The sequence below is a fragment of the Heterodontus francisci genome, chromosome 27 (genome assembly GCF_036365525.1).
Source record: "Heterodontus francisci isolate sHetFra1 chromosome 27, sHetFra1.hap1, whole genome shotgun sequence".
Lineage (NCBI taxonomy): Eukaryota > Metazoa > Chordata > Chondrichthyes > Heterodontiformes > Heterodontidae > Heterodontus > Heterodontus francisci.
The window spans coordinates 43,981,942-44,003,118 of record NC_090397.1 but is presented as its reverse complement, the minus strand read 5'-3'; the positions used below and the strand labels follow the sequence as shown (position 1 = coordinate 44,003,118).

General features: G+C 41.7%; 1 protein-coding gene across 2 annotated transcripts in view; it reads left to right on the top strand.

Moving 5' to 3' along the window:
- The window catches only part of LOC137384774 (protein PHTF2-like), a 155,971-nt gene extending 143,382 nt beyond the window's left edge, over nucleotides 1-12,589 (top strand). The window contains exons 15-18 of one of the 2 annotated variants that reach the window (XM_068059228.1): nucleotides 5,799-5,954; nucleotides 6,858-6,953; nucleotides 10,268-10,393; nucleotides 11,762-12,589. In XM_068059228.1, coding sequence (XP_067915329.1) covers nucleotides 5,799-5,954; nucleotides 6,858-6,953; nucleotides 10,268-10,393; nucleotides 11,762-11,782 — 399 coding nt within the window. In that variant the 3' untranslated portion in view covers nucleotides 11,783-12,589. Of the gene's footprint in view, nucleotides 1-5,798; nucleotides 5,955-6,857; nucleotides 6,954-10,267; nucleotides 10,394-11,761 lie in introns of those variants that run through there. The other variant, XR_010977655.1, reaches the window with a different exon arrangement.
- The last annotated feature ends 8,588 nt before the right edge of the window (nucleotides 12,590-21,177 follow it).

The following is a 21,177-nucleotide window of genomic DNA, read 5'->3' as shown; positions in this document are numbered from 1 at the left end:
GGAGAACAAAAGACAGTAAGGGGAATAAGAAAAGTGATAGGCAGAGAAATCAAGGACCAGAATCAAACGGGGCCACAGTGAAAAATAGTGGGAAGGGGGACAGGTATTGTTAAAAAGACAAGCCTTAAGACTTTGTGCATTAACACATGTAGCATTCGCAGTAAAGTGGATGAATTAGTCGTGCAAATAGATGTAAACGGGTATGATATAGTCGGGATTACAGAGACGTGGCTGCAGGGTGACCAGGAATGGGAAATGAACATCCAGGGGTATTCAGTATTTAGGAAGGACAGACAAAAAGTAAAAGGCGGTGGAGTTGCATTGCTGGTTAAAGAGGAAATTAACGCATTAGTGAGGAAGGATATTCGCTCTGACGATGTGTAATCTGTATGGGTAGAGCTGAGAAACACCAAGGGGCAAAAAACGTTAGTGGGTTGTATATAGACTCCCAAACTGTAGTGGTGATGTTGGGAATGGCATTAAACAGGAAATTAGAGATGCATGCGATAAAGGAACATCTGTAATTATGGGTGAGTTTAATCTGCATATAGATTGGGCAAATCAAATTAGTCACAATACCGTAGAGGAAGAACTCATGGAGTGTATACAGGATGGTTTTCTGGACCAGTATGTTGAGGAACCAACTAGAGAACAGGCCATCCTAGACTGGGTATTGTGTAATGAGAGAGGAATAATTGACAGTCTAGTTGTGCGAGACCCCTTGGGGTTGAGCGACCATAGAATTCTTCATCAAGATGGAGAGTGACGTAGCTGATTCTGAGACTAGGATCCTGAATCTTAATGGAAACTACGAAGGTATGAGGCACGAGTTGGCTGTGATGGGGTGGTACAGTGGTCCAGTGGTTAGCACCGCAGCCTCAGCTTCAGAAACCTGGGTTCAGTTCTGGGTACTGCCTGTGCGGAGTTTGCAAGTTCTCTCTGTGACCGGGTGGGTTTCCGCCAGGTGCTCCGGTTTCCTGCCACAGCCAAAGACTTGCAGTTGATAGGTAAATTGGCCATTGTAAATTGCCCCTAGTGTAGGTAGGTGGTAGGAGAATTGAGGGAAGGTGGGGATGTGGTAGGGAATATGGGATTAATGTACGATTAGTATAAATGGGTGGTTGATGGTCGGCACAGACTCGGTGGGCCGAAGGGCCTGTTTCAGTGCTGTATCTCTCTGACTCTATGATGGATTGGGAAACGTTACTTAAAGTGATGACAGTGGATTTGCAATGGCAAACATTCAAAGAGTGCGTGGATGAACTGCAACAATTGTTTATTCCTGTCTGGCGCAGAAGTAAAACGGGAAAGGTAGCCAAACCATGGCTTACAAGGGAAATTAGAGATAGCATTAGATCCAAGGTAGAGGCATACAAATTCGCCAGAAAAAACCAGACCTGAGGATTGGGAGCAGTTTAGAATTCAGCAAAGTAGGACCAAGGGATTGATTAAGAAGGGGAAAATAGAGGACGAGAGTAAGCTTGCGGGAACATAAAAACTGACTTGTAAAAGTTTCTATAGGTATGTGAAGAGAAAAAGATTGGTGAAGACAAATGTTGGGTCCCTTACAGTCAGAAACAGGGGAATTTATTATGGGGAACAAAGAAATGGCTGACCAACTAAATGCATACTTTGGATCTGTCTTCACAAAAGAGGACACAAATTATTTTCCCCAGAAATGCTGGGGAACACCGTGTTTAGTGAGAGGGAGGAACGAAAGGAAATCAGTATTAGTAGAGAAATGGTGTTGGGGAAATTGATGGGATTGAAGGCTGATAAATCCCCAGGGCCTGATAGTATGCATCCCAGAGTACTTAAGGAAGTAGCTGGTAGTGGGGAAAATTCTAGAGTCCATTATCAAAGATTTTATAGCAGAGCACGTGGAGAACAGTGGTAGAATCGGACAGAGTCAGCATGGACTTACAAAAAGGAAATCGTGCTTGGCAAATCTACTAGAATTCTTTGAGGATGTAACTAGTAGAATTGATGAGGGGGAGCCAGTGGATGTGGTTTATTTGGATTTTCAGAAGGCTTTCAACAAAGTCCCACATAAGAGATCAGCGTGTAAAATTAAAGCGCATGGGATTGGGGGTAGTGTATTGCGATGGATAGACAATTGGTTGGCACACAGGAAACAAAGAGTAGGAATAAACGGGTCTTTTTCCAAATGGCAGACAGTGACTAGTGAGGTACCGCAGGGATCGATGCTAGGATCTCAGCTATTCACAATATAAATGATTTAGATGAGGGAACCAAATGTAATATTTCCAAATTTGCAGATGACACAAAAGTGGGTGGGAGGGTGAGTTGTGATGAGGATACAGAGGCGCTTCAGGGTGATTTGGACAAGTTCAGTGAGTGGGCAAATGCATGGCAAATGCAGTATAATGTGGATAAATGTGAGGTTATCCAAAAACAGGAAGGCAGATTATTATCTGAACAGCTATAAACTCAGAGGGCAATATGCAATGAGACCTGGTGTTGGAGTACACTTGTCGCTGAAGGTAAGCATGCAGGTGCAACAGGTGGTAAAAAGGGCAAATGGTATGTTGGCCTTCATAGCGAGAGGATTCGAGTACAGGAGCAGGGATGTCTTGTGGCAATTATACAGGACCTTGGTGAGGTCATACCTGGAATATTGTGTGCAGTCTTGGTCTCCTTATCTGAGGAAGGATGTTCTTGCTATAGAGGGACTGCAGCGAAGGATTACTAGACTGATTCCTGGGATGGCGGGACTGACGTATGAGGAGAGATTGAGTCTGTTAGGATTATATTCACTGGAGTTCAGAAGAGTGAGGGGGGATCTGATAGAAACCTATAAAATTCTAACAGGACTTGACAGGGTAGATGCAGGAAGGACGTTCCTGATGGTGGGGAGTCCAGAACTAGGGGTTATAGTCTAAGGATACGGGGTAAACCATTCAGGACTGAGAGGAGAAATTTCTTCATCCAGAGAGTGGTGAGCCTGTGGAATTTGCTATCACAGAAAGCAGTTGAGGCCAAAACATTGTATGTTTTCAAGAAGGAGTTAGATATAGCTCTTGGGGTGAAAGGGATCAAAGGATATGGGGGGAAAGCAGGAACAGGTTACTGAGTTGGATGATCAGCCATGATCATAATGAATGGCAGAGCAGGCTCGAAGGGCCGAATGGCCTACTCCTGCTCCTATTTCCTATGTTTCTATGGAAGCCCAGTAATATGCTACATTGTTATAGGATACTATCTGTAATCCTCAGATCCATTTAATATTCCAGTAATCCTATTAAATACAAAAGGAATTTTATGATTGAATTTCCATTAGAGGATAGTGAATTGTCACCTCGATCGAAAATCAGACAGAGTATAAAATGTGCTGCCAATTCATTATTCACATTTTTTTATATGACTGACCAGGACTGATTTCATCCGAAAGCAGCTACTAGCTGCCGCCCCACTGGCCGCTCTACCCCTTTGACAACTCGCTTTCTCCCCCTCCTCCCCACCAGTCTCTTTTTCCCCCCCCCCCCCCACCCTCCCCAGCTACTCGCTCCAGACCTCGCTGCTCCCCTCCCACTTCCCTGGTCGATTGTTGCCGGCTCGCACCACCCCGCTGTCTGGCCGCTCGCTCCCCGCCTCCCCCTCCTCTCTGGCCGCTAGCTCTAAACCTCACCGCTTCCTTCCTCTCGGCCACTCGCTGCCACGTTTGATCAGTCACCACGCATTGCCCAAAGAAGCAAGGCGGGCTGCAAGGAGCGACGTAGGAGCGATTGGCCAAGAGGAGGGAAGCAGCGTGGCCTGGAGCTAATGGTTGGAGGGTGGGCGGGGGAGCGGGGTGGCACAAAGTGAGGAACAATTGGCCAGTGGGGTGAGGGGGGGAGCAGTTAGGTCTAGAGCGAGCGGCTGAGAGGAGGCAGTGTCGAGGCCTGGAGCTAGTTGCGAAGTGGGGAGAGAGGCCAGTGGGACGGGAGCGAGTGATGGGGGTCTAGCTCCAGCCTCAAAGTCTCCCATTCAACCGCTCCCTCCGGCCACGTTGGGGGCTGGAAACCCGATGACGCTTTAGCATGCATGCGCGACGATGGATCAGGCCGGATACGCGATGACATTGGCGCATATGCAATAATGTCATCCCGCGCATGCGCCACTTAGTCCTGGCAACATGTAGCTGTGCATGTGCGTACCTTGACACACTCTGGTGACGTCAGCGGGCCACTGCATTGTCAGCAATCACTTTGTATTAAATACCTGTCATTTTTTGATCATCAACAAATTGACAATCCTCTTGGACTCCAACCTTGCTTTTAGCATTTCTCACTTTACTGATATACTTGTAAAATACATTATTGTTCCTTTTGATGTTTTTCTAGTGTTTTCCTCATCTCCCTCCTAGGTTAAGAACAGGATAAGGAAAGCTGCTTTCTTGTTTTCTAATATTCCTTTTTTCACTTTTATTCATATAGTTCTTATAGGCCATCTTTTAACTTTAATTTGTTTCTAACCTTTTTATTTATCCATCGCATCCTTAACCTTTTTTTTCTTTTTCAATGGAATATACTTATTTTGTACTTTGCAATCTCTTTTGATAACATCGCACTGTTTCTCTACAACATTGTGTGACAACATTCCTTCCATTTCACTTCACTTTAGCTGGATTGTTCCTTGTCTTTCTAAAACCTGACCTAATCCAGTCTGGTGTTCTAGTTTTTGAACTGATGTTTTCCCTTTCTAGTGGATCTTTAAACCACATTGCACTAATGACTTCCCAAGGTGCTTGCCTACATTTAGCTTCATTACTCAGAACCAGATCTAGCAATGCCTGCACTGTGTAGACCTACTAACACACTGCAATTCAGGTTACAGAAAACATTCCTTAATGGGGATGAGAACAATGAAGCATTTATCATATAAGTCTTCATTGCTTTCCTACATGTTCAGCTGTAGTAAAAGGAAACTTACAGAAGGAAGGGCATGTGAAGGCTGGTGTGGTACTTTCTACACAAAGGTGGTAAGTTTCAGATGGCATGTGATGCAATGAGAGCATCTTTATTAAAATGCACTTTTGCAAGTTGTTGCTGCCTGCTGTTACCCTGTTTACCCTGAAGAGGCCAATTGAACTTCTTGTATTGTATAGCCACATGGAGTTGCTGGAGGTGGTACTCATTGCCAAAACCATTCTTCCCCCGTGGGACTGAATCATACGTTTTTGTGGGCTTGTGGTCCTGAAGAAGCTCTGGCTTCATTCAACGAATTGAGCAATATTGTTGCAAACACAAAATGGCCTTTAGGCCTCCTCCACCAAGGCAGATTCCCCAGAGGGTGTTGGGGTCTACTATGAATATGTAATAAAGGTGCATTGAGGGACATTGGGCTGGTTCTTGGCCAGAAAATGTTGACAGGTGGAGATACAATTCTGGTCATTCGTAAATCCACTAATGAGGAAAATCTATGCCCTAATCTTCAATAATGATCATGTAATATACATTGGATGTAAATCTGGCTATAGTTGAACTCAGATCAATAGCTAAAGAGTGAGAAGTGCAGTTGACAAGACCAGAATTTACTGTAAACTGCAACTCCCATTCTGGTCACCAACAGAAAGTAATATAGAGTATGCATAGTACATATATTCTCAGAAATCTGCTTTCTCAGCTGTCATTTTTAATAGGAGAGAATACTATTAGAAATATTCAGTGTAGTGCCTAGGAGGTCCAATGGATTGCCTGAACAATTTTTAAATCTAGCTTCATACTGGATTTCCTGCTGTATTATGAAGTCCAACAGAACTATCCCTCTTGATTTAATTTGTTTTTTCTTTTTTATAGCTACTTCATATCCATGAGACTTTCCTTGATTTTCACTATAATTGGGAGCTAGTGATCTGGTGTATCTCATTAACATTGTATCTACTGAGGTTTGTCATGCTAGGATCTGAGACAAATAACAAGTACAGCAATACCTCGATCTTACTGACAGAGCAGGTAATAAACTAAATGTTCTTCTGTTGCTTTTAAAAAAAAAAGTGAAAACATTAATCCCTTTCTGTTGTTCCTGTGTGCTACTTTGCTCTTAGAGTAACATTTTTACACACTACCCAGCACCTTTTTTCCATTAAATCTAGTTTTGCCTTGAATTTTAGTGGCAAGTTGATGAGGCTGGGTAATGGCAGATCTCCCAGTTTGAGTGGAAAGAGTCATCAACCTGTGTTTAATCAGAGTTTGAGATCCTAGAATCTTTTGTGCTGGAAAGAAACAAATATTGTGTAAAAGTACTTACAAGAAACAAGAAAGTCAAGGATGAAAAAATGCCATTTAACCCTTTAAACCTTGTCCCAGTATGCAATCCAATTGCATTTGAGTGTCCCTAATGTTTGTTGCAATTTTTCTATATTGGGTGCTTTTTTTATTACATACTTCTTGGCACTTTTTACTTTTTGATTTTGAGTTAAAACAAAAATTTAATTTGATTCATCATTAGCAATAATCAGACTAGAATTAACTAGCCTTTTGAAAAAGGTTTTGGGATATTGCTGCCAAAATTATTTAAAAGGTTTTACTATATTCGATTGTAACCTCTGTTAGTACAGTAGCACATTTGTGGTGAGTACTATTCCAGGTAATCTGAAAAATTATAAGTTCCTGTGTGATGGGAATTGGGGTTGATTAACGACGAACTATTTTAACACTAATCTAAATTTTCTTTGGTGTTGCCAGTAGTAAAAGCACAGTAATACCTTGTACTGATTTCCCTTATGCAAATCATTTTGTAATATGTACTTTAGTCTTTTTTTAATGGTGTACATTAACAAACAGCATAGAAAACCAACTTCTTTTAAATTTATTATGAACATTTAATCTCTGTGCATGCCTCTGCTCTTTTACTAGATTAATTTATACTTGAAGATGGAAAAGAAACCTAACAAAAAAGAAGAGCTGAACTTAGTGAACAATGTTTTGAAGCTTGCAACCAAGTTGCTGAAGGTAGACAGTAATAAGTTTACAAGGCCCGTGTGTCTTGTGAATATACCTGGAAGCGTGCTGATTTTATTTTTACACTGTGAACTGAATGTGGATAATTTACCACATGAAATATAGTGTAGATTTGATGTACCCTGGAACTTCCTACCTAGCAACATTGTGGGAGCACCTACACTGCACAGTGGTTCCAGTAGAAGGCCCACCACCACTGACTCCAGGCAATTAAGGATGAGCGATAAATGCCAGCCTTGCCAGCGATACCCACATCCCAAGAATGAATTGTTTTAATTTTACCTTTGAGCCATACTTAAAGTGCAAATCAAATTTAACTGGACCAATTCAGATTTGTTTTCAGATGCTTTGAGAGACCATATGTGCTCTTGAGTCAGCCCCCATGAGTTTGCTGCACCTGGCAGTGCTAAAGATCTGCCTCCAAACCTCCAATCAGGAAGTCTCCAGAACCTGATGGCACCTTGCAACATTTTACAAGATCCTGCTTCCCAAGATCACTTCCTCATTTTGAAACTCCTACTATGTATGAGAGACAAAATGCTTTCCCAGAAATCCTCAAGGCAACCAAAATTATGCTAATACACAAAAATGGTGAAGACCACACCAATGCACTGCTGTAGAAAAGTTTTAAATGTTAATTTCTGCATTGGATAAATGAAAAATAATTTATCCCTGGTTTTTGATATTTGCTTTTGGTTTATTAAGTTGATATATACTAATCAATCTCCTGTGGCATTACACATGGGAGTTTAGACCATGTTTAGTCTTCAAGTGCAAGTGGGATTAGAGAACAGGGAATAATTGTGCATGCAGATGTAATTTATTCATACATTCTGTCTTTTTTTTATAGTACTTTGGTTTTACATTGTAATTCATAGTTTTTAATAGCCGAACATTAGGTAATTTGGGAAGAAGAGAAGTAGAGCTCATTGGAGATTAGATGTTTTAGATATAAAATTGAGGTGTTGTAGTGCCAGCAACAACAGGATGGTGTAATTACAGCATTACAAATTTATGTAGGCAGTTTCTGTCATAAATATTAAAAAGTTGGTTGGAAAGTGTGACCAGAACAAGACAACAGTCATAAGGATTTGTAGTCAAGAAGTGCATATAAAAGTAAGATTTATATATACATGGTAGACAGAAAATGCCTAAAATGCTACACTCACTGGGCTGAATTTTATTAGGGCGCCGCTGTCCGCAGAGGCTACCTTTGAACTCAGTGCGCCCGTATTTGCCGGCTGCCGCCAAGCCCCCACGATATTAATCGCAGGGGCTCATTAGAATCATGGCGCTGAACTGCGCTCCCCATATTGCGTGGGGAGAGGCAGGACATTCGGCGTAGTGAGAGTTTTTGACAGTTGTGCAGCAGGTGCTGGGGCCCTATTTTAAGAGCCCCAGCACCTGCTTCCTGACAGCTGTCAAAGGAATACTTAACTGACTGCTTCTCTCTCCACAAATGCTGCCTGACCTGCTGAGTTATCCCAGCACTTTCTGCTTTGCTGCTACATGCTTACCCTGCTGTGTCCCAGTGTCCTGTGAAGTTGCGATCCTCTTCTCCCACTCAAGTGTAACATTCCTTCTTGTAGGCGTGCCACACCTGGGTGAATACTCTTAATTTTGCACATTCCAGGACGTGAGACTTAAATAGACCATAAAAGGTATTAGAGGTTTACAGCTAACACACTGACACAAATGGGAATGCATGGGTGTCACAGCAATGTAAATACATCTCACTAAATGTTCCTCACCAACATGTGAGTCATTTTCTCTGTGCGAATGATGTGTGCCAGCATTTAGCGCCAATGTCACATCCCTTTGCACCCTTGGCCCTTCAGGAGAGCCAATGTATGCAATAGCATCGTTGCCATGCCACCATTACTTTTGAGCGTCTCCGCGGACTCAGTGACATGGACATTGTCTCAGTCAGCTGCTGCCTCTAATGGTTTACACAGGGATGCTGCAGATGTAGACTGGTGCACAGCAGATGAGCGAGGGTGATGTGTGGCTTGCAGAGCTCATGTCAATTCCTAAGGAGTAGACAGCCTTTATCTGATAAGCCACTTTCGTACGTCCCTAGCTCATCTGCCCTCCCATGCGTCTTTCATGTTGTAGGTCCTCATAGTCCGAGGAGGAATCCTGTGGACATCTCTCCTCATCATGCCAGGCCTGGCCCCTATTGGGTGCGTAGTTGTGCAGAGCAGCAAAGAAATGAGCTGGCCGTTTCGGCCCATAGTACAGGGCATCACCCTATCCATCCAGGCATTGGAGGCGCTCTTTCAGCATGCCGATCTCCTGCTCGATGGTGGCTCATGGCTGGCGTATCTCTCCTCTGCAGCAGTGGAGGAGTCTCTCACTGGTGTCGGAAGCATGTCTGCAAAGGATAGCCCTCATCTCCAAAAAGCCCCCCCTCTATCTGAGCCAGTTCAGTGAACAGCGGTGGCAGCCGGGACTGGCACAAGACCATAATCAGCAAAGGTAAGTAATCATTACCATATGTTGATTGTGGTGCCACAGCTGTGTGGCGGGGCGGGGGGTGACCGCACTGAGGTCATGCCACCGCCGGTAATATGCGGCGGGCCTTTCTCAATAGAGGCCGGCTTGGGTCTGCAAATGAAACCCGGACCGAGCCTGACAGAACCACATCCGAGCCCGAACCCTTTCATTTTTTTTTCCTGCACCCGACCCGACCATCAGTTAACCTACCTTCCATTTTTCACTTTGTTGTTTATCTGCACAAGCTTAAAATAACTGTAACAAAACCACTTTTCGTGTCCAAAAAGTACATTAACATTGGATCCACTTACCGAAGGTGGGTCTAACCCGACCCAAACTCAAATGCCGGACCCGGACGTGCGATCCGACCCATGTCGTCGGGTAGCCGGCCATTACTTCTCGATGTCGTGGGTCGAGGCGAGCCTCTCTCTGCAGTATTTTACCGGCCCCCGCGCCACAACCCGTGGTGTCAATGGGCCGGTAAAGTTCAGCCCACTGTCTATTCTTAATGAATTTCTCAGTCATTGCTTTTGATACTTCACAGATTTGTTACAGCACAGAAGGAGGCCATTTGGTCCGCACTGGCTCTCTGAAAGAGCAACTCCCTCAGTTCCATTCCCCTGCCTTCTCCCCATAAGCCTGCACATTCTTCCTTTTCATATAACTGTCTAATTCCCTTTGAATGCTTTAATTGAACCTGCCTTCACCACGTTCTCAGGCAGCGCATTCCAGACCTTTTAATTTTATGAAATTGTTGGTGTGTCGCAAAACCCTTTTGTGTAATGCTGAAAAATACATTTTATCTTTAGGAATTGGATACCCCCTTTAGATTATATGGACTGACGATGAATCCACTGCTGTACAACATTACCCAGGTTGTAATCCTTTCGGCTGTGTCTGGCGTTATTAGTGACCTGCTGGGGTTTAATCTAAAGGTGAGCTTCCTCAGACTAAGACAGAGGACAGTGCAACCATCCTAACTTCCTAGATGAATATAATTTCTGTTAGTCATACTTTTCAGTGATGTAATAAATTAGTGTAAGCTCTGGGTTTAATTATGTGACTAATTACATGACTCTCTTTTCTGAATGTTTTCTGCATTTTAACTATCTATTTCGCAATTGTCAGTAATTTAAACATTTAAAATTTCATTTGGTATAGTTTGCTGAAGTATCATGAGTATAGAATAATATATAGTGAGTGTAGAATAATATATGCGTATCAACATATAGGCCCTGACTTTCTGTTGCTGCACCACTGTTACTTTGTCAGAATTCTGGCAGTTTCCTCTGAAGAAGTTACAGCAACAAAAAAACTGAGTAAGTTCAGGGTCATGGTGTGATATATGTGGCTGCTGCCACACATTGATGATTGATCTTTATTGACAGATTCCCAGGGCTGGTTACTCGTCCACCCTTAGATCTGCTGAGAAACCAATCTATTAACGGGAAAGCATTTGTGTAGTCAGACAGAGACAAAAATTCTATTTATTACTAGTGTTTTTGAAATGTAGATTATTATATAGTTTATCAAATGAATTTCTGTAACGTCACCAATCATTTGAAATTTTTTTGTCAAATTAAAGAATTAATTTTCCCTTTAGGATTTGGTTTCTATCCAAATTATGAGAGACATTTCTGCTTCAGAATGAGACCAGCTAGCCTGAAATACAACAGTAATAGTTAACGGGATCGTAATCTAAAGGCTGACGTGAAATGGCCAACAGTGAAACACAATTCATATATGTTGTTTTATTGTTTACTGGGATGATATAGTAATGATATACTTTCTACAAAAAATTTCTATGAAGCACTCATAAATTGATGTGTGTGAATTTACAACTGCATTATAAACTGGCTGTAGAAGGAACTTCATTCACAGTAATCATCTGCAGTGTGTATCAGTCCATTTCACAGGATTTGCTTGTGATGTAAATCTGATACTGCAGTAATATTCCATTTATATCACAGTAATGTCTCCAATGTCAAGCACGCTAACAGATGAATTTCCATAGTTTAAACTCGATGAAATATATGAATGTGGGGGTGCAGAATATCACATTGTGATATCACTGCTTGGAGTTGTTGCTAATACTTTGAATTCCATTCCACAATGCAAAAATAAATTAAATAGTATAAATGGGCTACAAGATACTGCTTAATATTAGAGATGTGTTATTTTGTTAAATTTGTAACAATCTGAGGAGATATTATCAAGAACAATTAGGGAAAGTTGGGCCACGGAACAAGATAGCTGCAATACAAAGTAAATTTAAAAACCCTCTACTTTTTCTTAAATTGTAGCTCTGGAAGATAAAGTCCTGATATGCTGGAATGGGAATCGCAATCCACCTAGGACAATTTCTTAAAGCAGGCATCTGAGTCTACAGCTGATTATGCCATTTCTGACCTAACGAATTGCTTACATCTGCAACATTTGTGCAATTTATATTTTGTTTTATCTGTTACATGTTTCACTTTTTTTGCACTTGTTTTTAGTTATCAAACTATTTTGATTTACAAGTATTACTTTTTATTGAGGAAATGTATGTAGCAGGTCAAAGAAATAAAGAACAAAGCCTTTTGATATATTCTATTTACAGCAATAAAGCTTTACGCCTGCCATTGTGGAAGGTGTTTTGATAGAAACGACTTTAAAACAAGCAAGAAGTGTATTTATTCAAACAATGGACTGGCAACACAGCTCCTGACTCTGCATCTGCACTTTCTAATGTGACTTTTTTTTTTTAAGTATGAAAGTGAAACCTAGCTATGAGATCACTATACACTTTTTTAAAATTTAGATGGTGTTATGTTTAATAATGACTGAAGTGCATTTTGATGGATGTAATAAGACTATTATTACAGCTTTAAATACATAACTGATCTGTTACCTAAAGCTAAAAGTGGTATGCCTTTGAAAACATTCAAACCTTATGTTTTCAATACAGTATAGAAATGGATAAAAGTTGTACCAAGTAGATAAAGTAATTACAGCAATTTCACAGTGAACATTTTGTCTGGCAATCATTCCACTCTGATTATGATTGGTACTAACAATTACATCAGGGTTTTTTTTACCAACACGTGGTTGTAACTGGCATTGCTTTTGAAGGAATAAACGTTGAATGACTGACAAATGTGCAAAGTTCTCCAGAATTGTCTCTGTTATTTATTTGAATATTGTTTGTTTCTTTTATGGCAAAAGGTTTAAATAGGAACTGGTTAATCACTCAAGTCAATATTTTACATTTGATGCAAGTTAATGCATGTATTGGATCTGAAAACAAGCACCTTCTTATTTCAAACTGACTTTCTGTACAACCTCCTTCTACTTATAGAAACATTTTATATTTAAAAAATATAGATGCATTGAACCAAAGAACATTTCCACATTTGTGTTACTCATGGAATAAACACACAAACTCCAGAACACCGTTCACACTCCCACTGTTATATTGAGCTATTGAGTTGGAGGTCAAGTATGTCTTTGGTGACAAAGGAAGAAAGATCAGGAAAAAAGTTAATGTCACTGTACTTTAAAAAGCCAAATGGATGCAGAAATGATATTGTTTATAGACAGTAGCAGAAGTGTTAATATGCAAAATGCACAGACTGATTCTCACCAATCACTTCTCCCTTGCATCAAACGTGCACATTCTTTCTCAGTGGGGGGCCTTGAGATACTTCTAGAATAGAGACCTATTTTTTAAAAAACTGATACATTTCTTTACAGTAAATGTTAATGTACTTATATTTAAATTACATTTACTGTGATTTAAGCTTAAATAAGTGATATTAATTGCAACCCTTTAAAAATGGAGACATAGCATAACTGCTGTTGGCTGGGGTAATGGCATATGTTCACATTGTTGGGAAAGAGGAGAAGAACTTGCATTTATATACTGCTTTTAAAGTAGAAGGTGTTGTCAAAGAATCAAACGTTGACCCAAAGGAGGAGGTTGACCAATTGCTCAGTTAAAGGGATGACTTTTAAAAAGAGGCAAAGAAGGTAAGGGAGGGATTTCCAGAGCAGGGAGTTTGAGGCAGTTGAAGGCAGTGGCTGCCATTGGTGAAAAGAAAGGAGCAGGAAAATCACGAGAGGCTAGAGGAATTGTTATGGAAGTGATTTTGTGTTAAAATGTTGTTTGAGAAATTCATAGTCAAACTGAATAAATGTTGGATCAGTTTTTCTCAAGAGGACTCTGAAAGAACTAGTTTGGCAACAATGTTTACTGGTTGTCACATGACTCATTAAAAATAGAACAGAAACCCTGGTAACGGGAAGACGTGGGCAGAGAAGTCAGTTGTGCCCTTTAATAGGACAAGTCATGGAGCAGCAGAGCGCACCTGAGAACAGGAAATTTCGCAAGCATTTGGTTGTAATGTCAGTGTATTTTATCTTCTAGAATGAGATAAAGTTAGTCTGCTGCTGGAGAAGTGTCAAGGAAAGACCGCAACCCAGCTCACTTTCCAGCATCTCTAAAAGATACTGAGAAGTCCACCGTGTCAATTCACACGTCTCCTATTTTTGAGGAAAAGTCTGCTAGATTGTGGAAATTACAGGGTGGAGGAAGTCATAGATTTGGGGAACAGCAGAGCCATGAAGAGATTTAAACACTAGGCTAGCATTTTTTAATTTGAGATATTGGGGGACCGGGATCTGATGGAGAGAAGCAAGAACACAAGTGATGGGTGAGTGAGACTTGGGGTTGGGCAGGATATGAACAGCAGAGTTTTGGATGAGCTTCAGTTAACCAAGTGTGGAAAATGGGAGGCTGGCCAGGAGAACATTGGAATATTTGAAACTGGAGGTGACTAAGGTGGAGGTAGATGCTCTTCGTGAAAGATTATGGGGTCTGAAGCATAGCTTGGGGTTGAATAGAACGCCAAGGTTATGAACAGCTGAGACAGTGGATGGGATAGATCAATGGCAAGAGTATGCAGTTTGTATTCGGGATCAGAAACACAGATTTCGATCTTCCGAATGTTTAACTGGAAGAAATTGTGGTTCGTTTTAAGAGTGGAGGTCAGTCAGAGGTGATGCAAAGGTACAGGTGAATGTCATCAATTAATGTTTAGAAACTGACAAGATGGGGGAAATATTAACAGCGTGTAGGTTGCAGTTTGAGATATTGGTTAAATTTGCCAAAAAATAGAAATGTGATCGGTAGTTGGCTCAACCATTTGTGAACTTTGGAGCTATTGCCATTGAAAACATCAGGATGAGCCTTCAAGTGGATTTTGGACAAGGAATAAAATGATCAAGGACAACAGCAACGGCCTGCAGGTAGTCATCAGAGAGGGGAGCAACAGAGGGGTTGAGGGCATAGGAAGAATTACAATAGTGTACAGACAGAGGCTGAGCTCAGGTTTACTGCTGGCTAGTTTCTCCCAAATAGAAGGTGCCGTTGACTGCATGTGGCAATCAGAACTTACAGACCAACCAGGAGTATTTGTTACCAACACGAGGGATTCCATTTGCTCAATTTGTAGTTGGTGTGCAAGCGCACAAAAGGTTCATGCATGTTGGATGCTGGCTGAGGAGGCGGGGCAATGAGTGAGAAGTGGGAGCACTTTGAGTGGATTTCCCAATTCCATATCCTAGTTCACCATTATCCCTCTAATGGCTAACTGCACTTCACCTCTACCTTTCCAGGAGAACAGCTTGGAGCAGATCAGTGATGCGCTGTGGGACGATGGTTATGATGTCTATCATCCTATTTAAGTGTCAGATATGATGGTACCCAGAGTCAGGATAGCCATAGTCAAGGCCTGCATGGTTTCATTTGATTGCATAATTAATGTTCCATGGAGCAGGTCAATCTCCTGAGAGCTTTGAAATCCACAAACCACAGGAGCGGTTGTTCCAAATAAGGGGTTAGTCACATGACTAACCTGTTGGCCAATTTGGAATTTTGAATTGTGCTCACAGAACCGTTGGGAAGGAGATGGCAATTTGCAGAGAAGGAAGGTCTCTCACGAAGTTCCAGGGATCCGCTGAAGCCACTCAAACCTCGAGAGAAGACTCCTGAAACTAATTCAGTTTGAAAGTGCACACTGGGCCCCAACGAGAATTACAGGTCAGCTGCAATCCAAGACTTTACATCAAACCCAAAAGTTAGTAACTGAACTCCAGCTAATACTTTAAACCCTTCTCCTTCTTGCTCCTCCTCTGTCTCCATTTGCGTGTTATGCATGCTAGTATGGTCGCGTTGCATATTTCTAGTAGTTTTAGCCGAATTAGAGTTTTAAAGTTAATAAACTTACACCTTTCTTCTTTAAATCTAAGAAAATCTGTCTGGTTGATTTATTTGCCATTACAAATTCACTGAGCGGAAGCTTAAAACACGATGTTTTAAAAGTTAAACCCTGTTATGGCCAAACCAGAGAGAGGCTGAGAGGGAACCCCTAGACCTCTTTCTCACCTGGTCCTAACAATAAGGATTCGGATGAGTGGTGGATGGATAGAGGGGATGAGAGAAAGTGCAGAGAAAGAGAACAATGGGTGTGCTTACAAGGTAAGGAGTTATGTGATGGAGTAGACTTAACAAGGTGAAGTGGCTGTGGGTGGTGAAGAGGCCTGGCCAAGGATAGACCCTTAGGTGACTCCAGTGGTAATGGTGCAGTGGGTTGGATTAGAAGCGAAGCTATTGCTGGAGATGCTCTTGCTACAATTGGCTAGGTAAGCATGGAACTAAGAGAAGGCAGTCGTTCAACAGAGGACAGGTGTTGGAGGAGGAGGGTGTGGTTAACCATGTGAAAAACTGCAGAGAGATTGAGGAGAGATAATGTACCATAGTCATAATCAAATCTATGACTTTGATTGGGGCTATTTCAGTTCTGCAGCAGAGGCAGCCACCTGATTGGAAAGATTCAAACATGGAGTTATGGGAAAGATGGGTATGCATATAGGAGGTGGTAACCTGTTCAAAGAAGGTTGGAGATGGGGAGATAGTTTGTGAGAATAGAGGGGGGGGGGGGTCAAGGGTAGGTTGCTTGAGGACAACATGGTAGTTTTGAAAGGGAGGGAAACAGTTCCCAAGGCAAGGGAACCATTGACAATGTCAGCTAGCATGAAGCCAGGAAGTGAAGTTGGGTGGTCAATAGTTTAGTGGGAATGGGCTCAAGGAATTTTGGCATTTATTGTTAAAGGAATAGCGTATAAAAGTAGGGAAGTGTTGTTGCAACTGTACAAGGCCGAGACCGCACCTGGAGTATTGCGTACAGATTTGGTCCCCTTACTTGAGGCGGGATGTAGTTGCAGTTCAAAGGAGGTTCACTAGATTGATTCCAGAGATGAGGGGTTTGTCTTATGATGAGAGATTGGACAGTTTAGGCCGTTACTCTGGAGTGTAGAAGAATGAGAGGAGATCTAATTGAGGTATATAAGCTGATTAAGGGGATTGACAAAGTAGACATAGAGAGGATGTTTCCTCTGGTGGGGCAATCTAGAACGAGAGGTCATAGGTTTAGGATGGGGGGTGGGGGGGCTAGCAGATTTAAAACAGAGATGAGGAGAAATTACTTCTCTCAAAGGGTCGTGACTCTGGAATTCACTACGCCAGAGTGCGGTGCTTGTCGGGACATTGAGTAAATTTAAGGAGGAGATAGATAGATTTTTAATTAGTAATGGGTTGAAGGGTTATGGAGAATGGGCAGGAAAGTGGAGTTGAAGACCAGATGAGATCAGCCATGATCGTACTGAATGGCGGAGCAGGCTCGAGGGGCTGAATTGCCTACTCCTGCTCCTAGATCTTATGTTCTTATGTAACATGTGAATCTCATTGACAAGATGAGCTCCAGGCATGTGGAGAGATGAGAGAGAAATTAGAAAGAGCCAGGTTAAGGGCTAGGGCAGGGAAAGCCTGGTGGGAGGTTTGGTTTAGTGCACAAGTAGAAAGTATGTTGGGAAAGCTGCTTAGGGAAGGTAAGTTGTTGTCTTTACTTCATCTGGCCAAAATGTGACTCCGTCCCACACCAAGATCGTTAACTCATAACTGCTCAAATGAAGTGGCTTAGCTAAGGATCAGCAATAAATGTCATCGTTGCCAGTGACACCCCCTTGATCTTAAATAAACCTTGCATTATCTGGAGGTGATGGTGGAGGAGTTTGGGAATATGGTTGGTCGTAGATCAAAGCACCTGGTTTTCTTTGCTTTCCAGGATCATCTCAGAGTAGTGGGAATTTGATGTGGTCCAGGAAGATATACTGATTGTGATGGATGGAGAAACCAGTTGTGCACTAGCTAATTGCAAAGATTGTCTTCATTCTAGTCTGTAATTATTGGAGAGGAAGGTGGCATGCATTGACAGGTTATGTGGTGTTTACCATGCCACTTAGGAAGAGTTCATGCTGCCTATATTTTTGCCTATTGAGGGCTCAAACTTGCACTTGTCTAATGACAAAATGGTGGCTATCCTCTGTTGCATGTAGTGCCTCAGAGATTGAATTGGTTTTTCTATGACCTAATTAACAATGACAGATTAGAACTCTGTCAAGTCTTTGTGGCAGTTCCTGTAGGCTGAAAACTAAGCCAAGCTTATACATAAAACTTAAGGACCCTTTTGATCATTGACCAGCCAGCCTGGCTCATGATAGATCCCAAAGGAATTGGCTAATCAATGGAAGCTGGGATTCTTCCCACATGGTTCCAGATAATGTTGCATGCTAAAGGTCTCAGGGCCATGGGTGGTTCTAGCTGGACAGGCAATGTGAAGCTTACCAGTGCCAGTAAGAGAGCACATTCTCCATATCAGGTGAAGAACAGAAATGTATGTGAATTTCTCAATAATTTGCCTTGGGATCTTTTATGCATGGATTATGTTTCAGACATTTGGTTGACCCAAACAAAAGTGTTGTCTCCTGCTGCTTTGAAATGTCTCTTCCAGTTTAAACAAAAATCAATTTCAATGACATTTCAAAATTCCTGCTTTATTTTTTCCACTTTATTAAGTTTACTGTGATTGATGATCCCATGATGATTGCCATAATAATTAAACTTGAATCAGTGCCGAGTAAATGCCAGCTCTGCCTCTCTCCACATATTTCAAACTCTGTGGTATCTGCAGATCATTCAATGCTGCTTCTCTGGATAATAACTCCCAGTTGCCAGTGCGATCAATGACTTGTCTTTATTACAAATTCAGCTTACAAACATGGACAGTTTAAAAATTAGAGGAATATATTTAGCTCCAGATTTCATTCTTTAGGGACAGATTCATAAAAGCAATTTTTGAAAAATCTGAATTCAATTTTTAGCTCTGTATTACAGTAGAACAATCTTAAGCTACAACATGTGTGATTGCATCCCCAGTTGGATGGGTTATGATTTCAGTTCAAGCAGTAAAGTAAGCCAACAATGGGTGGATGTACTTTCTCAACAGAAAAGGAAAGAAAAAGCAGAGGACAATTCCTGGTTAGAATTCAAAAGCAGGAAGGGAAGAGGATTTATTACAAAAGTTTCCATGCCACAGGTATTTACTGTGGCTGTCAACATGGTTTAGAAATAAAATGTAACGAACTATTCCGGCTGCACGTGTGGCTTATAAGCTTTCTGTTGCAGTGACTTTTTATAATGAGCTCTGTGAATATTTTAAAAAATCTTTTCTTTCTGTCTCTTTTCTCTCTCTTAATTAATCCCATCTTTCTTTCCAGACCTAATTTGACATTGAATTAAACATTCTGTCACCTCCTGCTTCAGACTCTGGGGGCCTCATCAAAGATTCTTATTCAGGAGATACAGAGTTGCTTGCTCGTTTCAAACTGATCCAAGCTCTTCTGTGCAGGGGACTGTGCTTTTTTGATGGATACAGGAACGCCAGTGAAAATGCCCATAGAAGGTTTGTGGGCAAGTACAAGTGTAGCAAATGGCTGGTACTGTCTCTTCATTGCCGACCACAAAATTTGGTTCAACGTAGCTCAAAATACTAAGTAACAATTTTTAATCCATCCATCTCTTCTAAGCTCTGCCATGTTTATGTAATCTGAATTCCCCTAGGTCCATTGATGTGTGCATTTTGGCTGCTACACTGGACACTAGCCCACTATTTCTATTTCTTTTTTCTCTTGGCCCACTTGAGCTTTTCTCGCCTGCCATTCATTCATACCACCTTTCATTTCTCTTGACATTCTCTGAAGGTCCTTTCAAGGCACTTATTACAGCAACTCCTACTATTCTATCCTCTATTGCCAATTTTCGTGCCCACGGGGATTAATCTTGTCAACATCCTGCCTGTTTATTCACCACTAAGCCAAGACTCTGCAAGCAGACCAATAAAGACTGCCCCTCTCCATATTGCCCTCTCGAATTACTGTTCATTTGAGATCAAGGCATTAAGACATTTATGACCTTACTGTAGATGATAGTACTGACATTCAAATTTTGACTGAAACTTGGCTCACAGTTAGTAAACCTTCCCCTTACTGAAGGCTTCCTGCCTGGGTAGTTTCCACCACCTACCCAGCCCAAATCACTCTGGTTGTGATGTGACCTTTATCAGCAAGTGACACCTTGATGTCTCTCCCCACTCTTCTGGCACCTTCTTTGGGGAACCTGGGTTTTGGTGGAATTGTGGAGAGGAACCTGAAGTTTGGCAGAACTGGAGGGGGATTGCTGTGGTAAAATCCCACGATTTGGCTCATTGGTGAGCTCCTTGTGTCTGTCCACAGTGGGACGGGGAGAGCATGGGCCTGACAGCATGGGAAAGTGCAGGACCTCCCAGAATAGGTAACAATGGTTTGTAACTTCGTAGACGATCTTTGTAAGCTTACATTTGGTGATTTGCGATTGATTCTTAGACATGTATGTATTCATCTCTTTGCCTACCTCAATCTGCATGTTTCCATCTTCGTATCTACTTCTCTCTCTCATGCCCCTCTTTACAGCTCTCATGGGTGCTACTAATAAAAATGTTCACACTTCCAAATTGTCAACATGTGAGCTTTATAATAGTGTACTTGTAATCAAAAAGCAACTATAAAGCTACGACATGTATTCTATCAGTACTTTGGCATGCTTTTTCTCTTTCTCCATCTCAGAAATGTACTGACATAGCCTTTCCATCATCCGTAGCTCAGTGGGTAGCACTCTTACCTCTGAGGCATCAGGTTTAATGCTCACTGCAGGGCTTAAACACAAAAAGCAAGGCTGATGCTCCAGTGCAGCACTGTGAGAGTACTGCATTATCAAAGGTGCCATCTCTCAGATGAGATAGTAAACCACGGCCCTATCTGCCTGCTTGGGCGAAAGAAAAAGATCCCATAGCACAATTTCACAGAAGAGCAGGGGAGTTATCCCTGGTGAACTAGCCAATATTTATCCCTCAATCAACATCACAAAAATAGATTATTTGGTCATTATTACATTGTGGTTTGTGGGAGTTTGCTGTCTGCAAATTGGCTGCTGCATTTCCTACAACAGTCATGTAATTTAAAAGAAATACAGTGGGTGTAAAGCACAGTATAAATGCAAGTCTTTCTTTCTTTTCCATTTAATTCAATATGAATTTTAATGTGAACAAAGCTTTTCAAATTTTCTTACCAGCTTTTCTTCAAATGATTTTGAAAAAGAGCTGCATAAATCTTGTGAGAGACTAAGGGGGTTAAATTGGATAAACCCCAAATGCAGGTGCGGGGATCATGGTGCGTGATTAACCTGCGTCCATTCATCGCGCTGCAGGCAGCAAATTAAATTGGCACTACCTACTAATTTCTATGA